Raw genomic sequence first — 13,117 nt, forward strand, 5'->3', positions numbered from 1 at the left:
TTTGTTAATATTTTTGAATTGATTACATGGAGATAGAGAGTGGGAGGATGGGAGTGGACAAGGAAAGGTATAGAGAGGTTGGGTGAGAAATAGGAATTGGAGAGGGCAATCCCCAATGATGACATACAAATCCGCAATGACACATTTCACTTTACCCTGGGACTGGTAAATAGCAGCATTTTGGATTCTATGAGTCAACTAGGCTATGACCAACAAGGACATCAATCGCACGCCTTTTCCAGCTCTCCTTCTCCTCCCGTCCATCCAACTCTGTCTATTTTTTGTTCGCTTGCCCTTTTACACCTGAGAAAACTTTCATTTATTTACAATTCGTTTTTTCTTTTACATTGCCCCTGCCCATTTTTAAATCTATTATTTGTAGCTATTTGTATTTGTTTTTTGTGTGTTTTTTACTTTCATTGCGTGCAGATTGCAAGTTGGTGGAAAGACAGGTTGCGTGATCGAAAGGCATAAATATACCTTTTTCTGTTTCCCTTCATCGACCACTGTCACTCTATTTCTCTCTCTCTCCCTCCATTTTGTTGTGTCCTTCTCAGTTTCTCTTCTTTTTGATCTATTAGTCGTTCTAAAAGAAAAATCGATTTTCATTCACTAATTTTTCAAGTTTACGAAATTAATGCACTTGAAAGTTTTAATGTTTTGACTTTATTTAACTCATGAACTCTACATATTCTAATATTTAAATTTTTTAAAATCAAAGATATAAAGGCAATTACCAAAAAGAGTTAAAATTAATATTTTTTCAGTTCTTCCGTTAAACTAAAGTATATTTCATACTTCCTTTTTTTTCTTAATTATGTGTAATTCATAATTTTACTACACTTTTAACTTGAACTGGGGTCTGGGGTCATGGTATGCCAAATACTATTGCATATGCTCAGGCGCAGGGACATATCAAATATGTTTTTAGCTTTAAGCTAGTTATGGATATTATTTTTCTTTTCCTCTAACATCTTGTTTCTCTCTCTCACTAATAAAATGTTTACAACAATTAAATGTATTTTAATTAATGTTTCCTTTTTCTGCTCTTATATTTGCAGTTATTATTCCTACTCCGTTTCCATTCGTCCGTATTCGTCTTCTTCTTTATCATCATCATCAGTCACATGTGTGATGCACTTAGGTTTTGTTTATAAAGTAAACTTTTTTGGTGTTGTGCAATTTTAATGAAACGAATATAAAAACATCACAAAAAAAATACCGAAAAAAGGTCACGCGGAACGGTTGGCATTGAAATGGAGGCCAGCAGAGAAATACGAGAATAAGAAGCAGAAGAGCTGAGTGCCTGCGCCTGTCTTTGTCTGTGTATGTGTGCGTGTGAAAAATTGTATGAGTGTGTGTGTGTTTGTGTGTGCGTTTCAACTGCTGTAAAGGAGCCAAAGCACGTGATATGAAAAATGTAACTTTTCATTCATGGATTTCATTCGCCACTGCTGCTGCTACTTGCTCCTTGCTCTTTCTTTTGTTTCGTCCTTTCTTTTAAATGCAAAAACATAACTTTGTTGTTTTTTCTTCGTTTTTCCCAATTTTTTCCAGTTTGATTTTAATCCAGCACCGCGCTCTCTTTTAATACTTTAAAAAAAAATGTTGTTTTTTTTTTTGGATCAACTGAAAAGAAGTGTGTTTGTGTGTGTTAGTCAACCACAACAACAACAACTACAAAAGGCAGCATCAATTAAAATAAGATAAATTTTAAGCCGCAAATGGCCATTTGCTGCAGCAGTGACAAGCAACAAAAGCAACTGTAAAACTCTACGAAAATAAAAAGAAATAACCCACGCAACAAAAAATAAAAACTACGAAATAGTAAAACACAAATTTTAATAACTATTAAAAGACAAAGCCCAAAAAAAAACCCTCTGTGAATGTCGAAAAATTGAGGCGTGACACACCACCACCGTCAGAGAGAGAAGAGAGACTACGTCACAGTCACCGTTAGCGTCAGCGTTTCCTTTCACCTACCTCCCATTCATCCATCCAGCCCGGCCGGCCCCCCATCCCCAAATTCGCAAACAGTCGTGTATGCGCCAGCGCGCGTGTGTGTGTGTGTGTCCGTCGCTGTCGTCGTCGTGTGTGTGTGTGTGTTCGAAAGCGTGCGTGCGTGCATCGCTTGTGTATGTGTGTGTGTGAGTGTTTGTCGTCTAATCGTAAAAGGACAAGTCCATTTGCCAGAAGGAACTAACGCTTGTTTGCAATTTGTGCAACATTGTTCATTAAATTGAGACTATCATTTAATCGAGAACGACAAGAGTAATAACAAAAACATCAGTGTCGCCATCACCACCAACAACAACATTATGAGCGGTCGTCCCAGAACTTCCTCCTTCGCCGAAGGCAACAAGCAGTCACCGAGTCTGGTGTTGGGCGGCGTCAAAACCTGCAGTAAGTATTCTATTCGTTTCATTATAAAAAAAAAAACACAATTTGACCTAATTTTATAGAGTGTGTGTCATCTTTAACACTCAATTGATTTTAATCTTTAGACACTATCAGTTATCAATTGGGTGTTATTGCAGATGAATTCGAAGCTGGTTTGGGCCTTATTTAAACCTAACAGTAGTAATGCTCTGACTCAAATCCTAGAATGAAATGTGGAATGGTTTTTACTCTTCTGCATAATCCTCTTAGTATCCCACAGCGTTGCCACAATTCTATTATTGATCCATTTGGCAGCACTGTTTTGGCATTTGTATATTTATTCTTACATACACGTATTGTTTTTTTTTTTTAACAACATGTGTTGTTTATCAAAGAAGAATTTAATTGTTTTGGTTGACTTGTCCTTGGACTTTTTCGTCTCTCTCTCCCTATATATATATATATGTATGTATATATATTTTTGCGTGCTTTTGTGTGTTTATTTACATTTTCTATGGACAACAACAGCTGATGATGATGACGAAACTGTCAGTTCGATCAGCTGTTTACAAAACTTCGTTTTGCACCAAAGATCAATTGAGCGCGGGGAATTCAGCAAGCAATATGGAGCTTAGTTTTAAATGTTTATAAACATTGCGACGTTTTCCTCGTTCGCATTTGTTTTTTTTTTTATTTTTATTGTTTACAATTGTTTATACATATGTACATATGTACATGTGTAGGTGTTTTGGAGGGAAGCTTTTTAGAAAAGTAGGTCGAATAAAAACTAAAAAAAAATGTCTGTTTATTTTCTTATTCTCGCAACGTTTTGCTTTCTTTAATTGTTTTTCTTTTTTTTTTTTCCTTATAGGGATTATGTTACACTTTTGTTGACTTGAAGTCATTCTTACATTGTATATAGAACATCAATCAGTATCAAATACGCGGCGTATTATCTATCTATCTATCCATTGAAACTAAACACTCTTCTCTTATCAAAGTTTGGTCTATCTCTGAGCGAGAGACCTGTGTTATGACGGTCTGAAGAGGAACATTAACACATACATACATACATTTGTTCATACACATGTACATACATACGTGTGTATCTTTATGTGCGTATTTAAGTTAAATACTCTGAGTGAGGTAAAATTGCCGAATAATTTTCTTGATTCTTTTTTTGTTTAACCCCCGAATTGTTAGGGAGAGCGCTTAGTAGAGAGACAAATGAATGCATTATCATTTGACATCAGAAAAAAAAGCGTAGAATCGTTTATTATAATTCATCATTGTGCATCCCAGAGAGTGGAGAGGAGCGCTTCACACACAGAAAGAGAAAGAGAGGGAGAGAAACAAGCACACACATAGATACAATTGCCTTTATTCACCACAGTTGCTGCTGCTGTTGTCATGGCATGAATTTTCACCTCGCACGACCTGCGAGGCTCTCCGTCGTCTCTCTTTTTTTTCGCTCTCTCTGAATATCTGTGCATGGGTGTGTATGTGTGTGTGTGGGTCTGGGTGTATTTTAATAGTTTTTTTTTTTTTTTTTTTTTTTTTTGAAGCGAAAAAAGCAAGTTTAGTACCACAAAATTCGTGCTAAGAACAACGCGCGCTTTTAAAACTTTAATTCAGTTTAGCATGTCTTCGCTGTGCTATCTTTCCCACCTTTTCATCCTTCTCCTTGATATCTAATATTATTATTTTTTGGCGCTGTTGTTTGTTTTATTTTTATTTTGTTACGTTGTTGTTGGTTTTTTTTTTTTTGTGTGTCTGTGCGAGTTTCTTAATGTTGATCAATAGAATAAAATTAAAGGAAATAGTGTTATTGCTGCTTATTGCTGTTGTTGTTACTAGCAAAATCTAAAAAAAAAGAAATTAAATTCCTTTATACTACGCATGGAACGTGTGCAAATGCGTCTGTGCATGTGTTTGTGCGACAACTGCGCCGCTGCCGCCTACTGAGCTGAGGAGCAGCGCATCAACGACAACGTTGACGTCGACAGAAATTCAAGTTACTGCAGCTCGCGCGCGCGCCTAAAGAAAGTTTTTTTTTTTTTTTTGTTTTTTTTTTTTTCTGTGTTTTGAGCACTGTGCACACGAAAGTCGTCGTCATCGACGTCAGCAGCTAACCAAAAACGAAGAAAAAAAAACTGCCACCCCCAAAACAGCACCGTGGCGGCATTGCATAGCGTTTTCTTGTTCTTTCGTTTCTACTGTTGGCTGCTAAAGGCGACGAGCATGTTGATCAACCGCGGCTCGCTACTTGAAGGTAAATTAAAAAGAAAATAACATCAACAAAAATTAGCAGTGAACGGGGCACCCCACTCCCCCACACAATATCAAAATACCGCCTACCCTTATTTAAGGGCCAGGCATATCGATCTGTGATAATCCCTATGATTTTCAATATTCAACACCGATTGAAAAAGATTTGAAAACACTTTCCCAATAAAAGGCAAACATGTGCGTTTGACGTTTCACAAAAAGAGCAAAAAACAAAAGCACATGCATGCGTACGCCTGACCTTCTGACATCAAGTCCGATGGGGTGATTACTCTTTAATTGTATGTACATACAATTGCACATGAGCAAGCAAGCACATATACATACATACATACGTACGTACCTGTACTAACTCATAGTCTTACTAATTCACAGAGATACACACAAACATATGCACATAGAATAACAGATACACATGTGCCCAGCAAGCATTTTTTTGTTTTTACCAGAAGGAGTCAACATGTATCGTGCACTACGCGATTGTTGCATTCTTTATTTATAAATAACACTAATTGGGGCATACATACATACATGCATATGTATGTATATAGAGATATATATATTTGCAATTATTAAACAATTATATTACCCCTCATAAGCTGTATGGACAGGTTAAAGTTTTGTCTACCCATAAATATCAGTTTAAGAACAAAGTTTTGACGATTCTTTATGCCTGCTGGGTAGGAGGTAGAGGTGCATGCATGCATATGTATGTGAATGTGTGAGAGAGAGAGAGAAAGAGTGTAATTGTGTGTGTGTGTGTGTGTGTGTGCATACGTCTCGGTGTAGTTAGTTGACTACTTGCATGCAAACTGAAACAGACCGAAACGCAATGGAACTGACAAGAGATAGAAGAGCAAAAACTGTCTCTCTTCATCTCATTATTTTTTGCGGTGTTTTTGTTGCGCTAGTTGCATATCATGTTTTAGTGTAGATTGGATGAGATAGAGGGAGGATTGGGGATGCAAAATGAATCAGCTGTTTAACTATTGATAGTTTAAGTCAACTCCGTGATCTCTGTTTTACCGTTTCGAGCTCTCTTAATAGTACTAATTGAATTGACAAAGGTGTTGGCTAAATAATTACATATACAGAGAGAGAGAGAGAATTTACACTAGAGAACTAGTTTGATTGGTTTTATTTCGCTTAAATAAGATATAAGGGGAAATTTGAAGATCTCATTTTAAGCAATCATATTTACTCTGTGCACAAATTCAATGGGTATCCCAAAGATCACACCCCATATAGGATATTGTTTACAGGTTCTGTAATTGTAATTATGTAATTTATATTAAATTTTCGGTGACCCTCACCCACATAACGTTTTTATCTGGCATTAGGCCAAATGGTCGATGCCATTTATTGCATAGTTTTTGAATTCAAGCAAATCGTCATCATCACACAAATTTTAATCCATATACCACATACTCATACATAGCATAGATATTACTTGAGTGTGGTCAATTGAAAATTAAAACAAAACTAACGAACTAAGTTTCCTAGCAATGCATTCCATTTTCATGAACCTTTGAATTGGGTATTTTGGCATTTTGATGATTCAAAAGATTTAGGGTATTATGTTCCAGATCACCCTTGAGAATGCTGTCGTTGTGTATGGATAAACATATGATCCCAGTATGCTTTTATTGTCAAAATTATCGTACAAATAGTTTGTTGAATTTTCCGTCAATCGCGCACATTTCTAAAAAACAAAAATATATATAAAAAAAAATAAAACAAAAAAAAAAACAAAAAAAAACAAATAAAAACCTTAAGCAAAAAGAACAAAAAATAGTGTGACTGGAAGTAGTCTGTTGCGCTTTATTAAAGTGATTTTGGAAACAATTATAAAAATTTTGTATTACCCTAAGCTCAAAAATATCTAAAGCCAAGAAACCTGGAAAAACTGGTAATAGTCGCGATGTGAAGCTCAAGGGCGCCGCTCAGGATGCCCATAACGGGGCACCCAAGCTTAGTATTGGCTCAATCAAGCCAGTGGATAGACACTTTGTCCAGGCCGTTAACAGTTAGTAGTAGTAATTTATATTTTAACTATAATGCAATTACCACTATGCGATTAACTAATTTTGCTTTTCTCTCTCTCTCTCTTTTTCTCATTACAGGTAAGTCTCACTACCCAGCAATAATATACATACATATAATATATCTGCACATAAACAGTAAGACAGTTTTTTAATTGGGTAAGCGAAAATCGAAACGTACTCTATATAACGGGCATCTAGGCGCCTATACGCAGCCGTACTTGTTGTCATAATTTGTGTTTGTGTGTAAGTGTGTGCAGGATTAAGTAAATTGCTCGACTCCAGGCATGTCGGCAATTGTGGAGATGTGTGTGTATGTGTGTGAGAATGAGCGGAAGGATTTTTAAATATTACTCCTTTGATTACACTTTGTTTTGTGTTTCGAAAAGCAAAAATTGTGCATTTTTCTGCTAAATATTTAAATTCCGAGAAATCGTTTAGAGTTCATCTTCTTATTCTGTTTTTCTTTGTTTTTTATACATTTTATACATATGTATATGTAATCTAAAACGTTTCAGGCAATTAGATGGGCGAAAAATCAAAACAACAAACTGAAAAAAAGAAATGATAAAAATGCTTGTATTCATAAGCCCTAAAAGTATGCAACTTCGACAGATTTGAAATTTGACAAGCAACCCCGAGTGTCGCCACTGTCGACGACGGATGGCAGCACCGAATTTGGCGGTGTGTGGGTGGGCGGAGCTTTTGGTAGTCAGCCACGTTCCGCCCCCCTGAGTTGCCCGTAAGAGGACTGGGATTCTGGAGTTTTTCGATTTTTGTTTTGATCGGTTTCGGTATTTAGAGTTTTTGAGAATTAATTTCCCCCACAACAAGATAACTACGGCCCAGAGGATGAAGAGGCCCAGGCCAATGTCATGAACCGACTGACGATGCTCCGTGACAATTACGGAGGAGCCGTTCGCCATCTGTATAGACGAGCTAATTGTGCCCTATCCTTCTTGCTCTCTCTCTTGCGCCTGTGCTATGCAATGCTGCGTATGTGTATGTGTAAGAGTAAGAGGTAAAGAGAGTGTGTGTATATGGGGGGAGCGGGGATCAACTTGTGCTTGGTTCTTCAGCATTAACGTTCAATGATCCGGGGGCTAAAATAAAATATGTGAATTAAACACGCATACAAACATATGCTGCGGCGTACACACATGTACGCTTAGCTAGACGCACACACACACAAACACACACATGCAAAACGACGACACACAAACCTCTACTATGCTCTTAGTCATACACACACACACACGCACATATATGTATATATATATATATATGTGGCGCTAGCGTCGGTGCTGCCACTGCCACCGCCGCTGCTGCCGCTGCCGCCTAAGCCCCAAAAGTTTTAGTTCACTCGCATTCAATCTACCGAGCAGGCGTGTTTTTGTCGTCTCTCATTTCGTTTTCTTCGTTTCGTCGCCGTCCGTCGTGCCTTTTATTTATTTTTTTTTTGCTCGTGCGCGCATATTTATTTTTTTCATTGTTGTTGTGGCCGGCCGATAAAAAAATTTATAAAAAAGTTTATAATTGTGCCACTAAAAAAAAAAGAATAATAGTCATAATAAATAAAAATAATAGCCGCAAAGCGAGCGTATGTGTTCAGTGCTCTATAATCACATTTTCAATTAATATTCAATCACAGAAAATTATGATTAATTATTGTCTGATGCTAATACAACACACACAGAGACACACACACACACAAGTAGACAACAAAAAAAATAAAAGAACAACAACAAAAATAGAAAAATATTCTAGAAAGCGTCGTACGCGCTCGCGCCATTAAACAGAAACCAAAAAGAAAGACAACTTGAGGAGATTTGCGAAAAAAAAAGAAAACGAAAATGATCAATGGAAAAGTTTTATATATTTCTTTGCAATTTTTTTTTTCTTTTGCTCCATCTCTCTCTTTCGTCAGAGCAGAGAGCGGCGACGATGGTGGTGGTGGGTAGAAGAGCGCGGAGCAACAAGTGGCCAACATTGGTAAGACGGCGGTAGCGGCAAAGGCAAAGGCAAAGTCAGAGGCGAAGGCGGTGGTGGTGGTGGTGGCGGTGGCGTCGTCTTCCCAAAACCAGTTTCTGTTACTGTAATTATAGTTACTATAGCTGGTGCGCCTGCGCGCTAATTGGAAGCATTTCGACTGCACTACCTCTTACCGTCCTCCTCACCCTCACCACCCCACCACACACACTGTCACCCTCTCTCACTTATTTGCCCCACTATTATCTGCAGAAGTTCTTTGGTATGTGTGTGTGCATGTGTGTACGTACGCTCATGCAATTTCTTATTGGCGACCATGTTGAAATATGCGCACACACATGCACGGACACACACACACACACACAGCCATGGGTAAGCGCATGGCCCAAGTGAATTATTCATGCTGCCTGTGGAAAATTCCCCCAAAAAAAAAGAAGGAAAAAAAAATTCGTCTGAAACGTTGCTGCTGCTTGCTGCTTGTTGGTTTTGTGTGGTGCGCGGTGGCGTTCACCATCCCCAACCAAACCAACAGATAGAGAGGGAGGGATGGAGAGAGAGAGAGAGAGAGAGGCGGCAAAAGAAGAAGACACCGACCGACCGACCGACCGACCGTACTTAGAAGAAACCTGCAGAGTTAGCAGAGGAGGCAGACAACAGTCAAATACATATGTACATATATATATTAGGGATGTGAGCGTGATTAAAGGCTAATAATAATAACAATATTTGTTGTTGTCTATGGAATGAAATGGAATTGAATTAAGCTAATAGCTGATAATTAAAGAAGAACAGAGAAAGGGTTGCAGAGGGGGGCTTAGTCAATTTTGAATGTGCTAAACGGTTCACTCGACGGTGGAGAAAGAGTTTTCAAATATTAAGGAAATATTTGTACATTAAAGTCACGCATGTTAATAATGTGACTAACTTAATTTATATATTTTTGAACACCGACAAATATAAATTTCCCTTTCCTTTCTAAAAAGATTAGAAAACCATAGCAGAGTCTAGTCTATGTGGTGGAATGCGTTTACCACTTGCCTCTTTGTAGACTAGAAATGTTGTTGTGGGCCAAGGTGTTTTTTTTTTTTTTTTTTCATTTTCATTTTTGAGTGGGTCGCGATGATATAAGTGGGTGAAATAATGTGCGTTGATTATTGCGTCAGAAGAAATATTTGAAGAATGAGTGTTTGGTTAGTCAGCTAAATGATAATAATAATAATAATTATGTTGAGAAGCTACAAGGTAACTCGGTTAGTCGGCCGACCGCTAAAATTACGGTTCCTTTTTTTTTAAGTCGCGTGATTTACATCTCTAGGTTGCGTCAGTTTTTGATACTCTTGCAATAAGGGTATATGGATTTTGGCCACAGCTTTGGGTAATGTGCAAAATGAAGAATCGCTTTCACATAAATAGTGCATATGATCAGCACGACAAGAAAATTTTTTCTTACAATTTAGATAGAAATACTTTCTTGAATAGGATTACTTACAATCATTTTCCTTTTTCTCCACCACCTTTCCACGTGAACAACGCAACATGATCCATTGATCTATATAAAAGTACGTTTATGCACTGATCTAGGTGGTACATTTTGGTTTATATGCCATAAACCCTTCCTCTAATTCCTCTCGGGAGGAATTTCGGTTGACTTGATACTTCATCTGACCATGTTGTCGACGAGTAAGAGTATACAAACTTCGATGTGTTCAAAAGGGGGCCCCACTTTTTTGTTTTAAGGTGTTGCTCTTATTTGCTCTTGCCGTTGTTATTTCTCTTGTTTCTCGCTCGCTCTTTCTCTCTCTCTCTCTTTTTCGCTCTCTTTGATTGTATGTGTGGATTGTTTCTTTTTTTTTTATTTTTATAAATAGCACAGACTGAGGAATATTTGCACACAGGCCAGCCGAAGCAAGCAAAATCAAACGGCAGCGGCTAACAATTTTCTTTTTATTTATTTATTTTCTTTTTTATTTTGTTGATTTCCCCTCACTATTGCAGAATGCGAATATGGGTGTGTGTGTGGGTGGGTGGCTGTGCGTGTGTTGATTTCTAATAAAAGTAATCGCAATTTGCATTAGAAGACATATGTACATAATTATAACCAAAAGGCGGGCAAGTTGTAAATTTTTCTCTCTTTTTTCTTGTTTGTTATTTTTATTTTCTTGCGACGTACCCACGCGCAAAATGTGCCAATGGTTCAAGGCAGTTGTCGTGTAGATGTCGATCAACAAAAGGCCCCAAAAAGAAGAAAACAAAATAAAGCAGGGGTAAAAGCTCGCCGCTCTCTCTGTCTCTCGCGCGCTCTCTCAAATGCAGCTTTTCATTATCGACAATCTCTCGCAATGAATGCAGCTGCTGCTAGCCTGGCCTGGTCCCCGGCAAACGGCCCCAATCATAAAACAAAAAATCAACAAAACTCACGCATGATAAGAGATTTTGCTGTTGTTGTTGTTGATGATTTTTTTTGGGGTGGGTGAGGAGAAGCAGCTCGCGATCATCAGTAATTCACATGCATGCGCCACGCGTTTCAGAAATATGCGCAGCTTATAAATACCTAAACGTGAATTTGATTTTTTTTCCTCACGTCACTGTATGACGTTCAACCAGAAAATGTCGCAAATTCACAAAATTACTTCAAACCAGAAATACACACAATGAGACCACGCCACACTTGTAGGGCGAAGAGAGGTTGGGTGGAGTGGGGTTTGTTGGTGTGGGTGTGTAATTTAACACACACCCACCAACCGACCACCCACCGATACACCCCAAAACGCCTACTCAAAATTTCACGGCATGTGGAGAGATTTTTCAAGCATTCAATTAACATTTGCTTGTTGCCAATTTGCAATTAAATGCGAATTACACTTACATATACCTAGAGACAATAACAACAAAAGAACCCAAATGCCTAATAATAATAATGAATATAAATAAACTGACACACGCGTCAGGAAAATTTTGAATGCAATGCAAATAAGCACTATAAAAAAGAGGCATGCAATTAAATAAAAATATTAGTACCAAATATTGCATATTGATTACTATGCAAAAATATCTTAGCAACAAAAATTAGAAATATGTAGTTTTTGTTATTAGAGCTCAATTTATGAAAAATTCTTTTCAAGTTGGTTCATTTATAATATATACCTCCAAAATGAGATATACTTATTCTGTATTTGTACAGGCATTTTTACTATCTAACTAAAGATAGTTTGATTTAGTTAAGCAAAGTTTCAGAGATTCTACCCGATTTGGTCAATAGTCTCAATCACACATACGCCCTGTAGTATCCCCATTGAGGAAGACATAACATGAAGTCGCATGGCACCAAGTCGGGTGAGTATTGACGGACGCGCGCAGGGTGTTTTTTCTTGGCCATGGCTTTTTCCCCACACCAGTGGTGGTGTTTCTTTTGATCATCTACATATATTCGGTCATAGCTATGTCATGCTTTGGGTCATGGGGGACATTCCCAAAGACTTTGTACAAATGTCAGTTTGTTCAGAATTCGAACTTTGTCACACAAAGCGGAAATTTTTCTTTTCATTGCAGCAACATTTCCATTTCGTTTGTTCGCTTTTTATTTGCCATTTCAGTTGCACGTCGCTTGTTTGTTTCCTCCTTTCCCATATACATATATAGTATATATACTAAATTGCAATGCACTTACGCAAAATGGAATGCATTATGTAGTAGTATTACCGAGACTTGAGAGTAAAGTTTGTTTTTCAAAACTTTTGTTAATTATGCGAACAACAACGAACAAGTAATTTAGTATAAAGAACAAATATTATGGAGAACATTCATCGGGAGGAGAGAAATAGGGGAAAACAAACCACCTCGTAAGAGGTTTGTTATTTTCATCTTCCTTTTTCCTACTTAACAACATTTTATTTCTACTACTCCTCACATTTGATAGTTATGTACTTACACATTCATTTTGCCTTTTACTTGTAGTTTAACCTTTTGGGTTGCTGCAATTAACACGCAACAAATAACAGCTTCTCTCCCTCCGCCCCACCTCCTTTACTTAGAGCCAAAGCCAGAGCCAATATATAGTGTTGTGAGTTTTGGATTAGTTTTTGCTCGCTTTTGACTTTATGCAAGGCCAGCAGCAGCACAACAACCTTCTTTCAACCACCTCCACCACCACCCCTTCAAAACTTGCATGGCTGGATTGTTGAAAAAGGCCAATACGAAATACCAATCGTCGTTTTGGCCTATGGCAAAGAAAAAGTAATAATACAAACTTGCGCATAATATCACAAGTGACTTTGAAATATATTCTGTTACAAAAGCCGCCAAGTAGGTTTATGAATTCATATCAATGAGCATAAAATACATATGTACATATATCTTTTAATGTTGGTTATGTTGACCCTGCTATTCGGTTCGGGTCAAAGGAATCATGCTTCATTTAATTT

General features: G+C 37.5%; 1 protein-coding gene across 7 annotated transcripts in view; it reads left to right on the top strand.

Moving 5' to 3' along the window:
* Positions 1–13,117, top strand: part of sgg (shaggy) — a 49,194-nt gene that overhangs the window by 5,746 nt on the left and 30,331 nt on the right. For 3 of the 7 annotated variants that reach the window (XM_068303099.1, XM_068303100.1, XM_068303102.1), the window contains exon 2: positions 1,558–2,403. In XM_068303099.1, coding sequence (XP_068159200.1) covers positions 2,319–2,403 — 85 coding nt within the window. In that variant the 5' untranslated portion in view covers positions 1,558–2,318. Of the gene's footprint in view, positions 1–1,557; positions 2,404–6,560; positions 6,692–8,144; positions 8,308–13,117 lie in introns of those variants that run through there. The other 4 variants (XM_068303103.1, XM_068303104.1, XM_068303095.1 and 1 more) reach the window with 4 other exon arrangements.

The sequence above is a fragment of the Drosophila tropicalis genome, unplaced genomic scaffold (genome assembly GCF_018151085.1).
Source record: "Drosophila tropicalis isolate 14030-0801.00 unplaced genomic scaffold, ASM1815108v1 contig_158, whole genome shotgun sequence".
Classification (NCBI taxonomy): Eukaryota; Metazoa; Arthropoda; class Insecta; order Diptera; family Drosophilidae; genus Drosophila; species Drosophila tropicalis.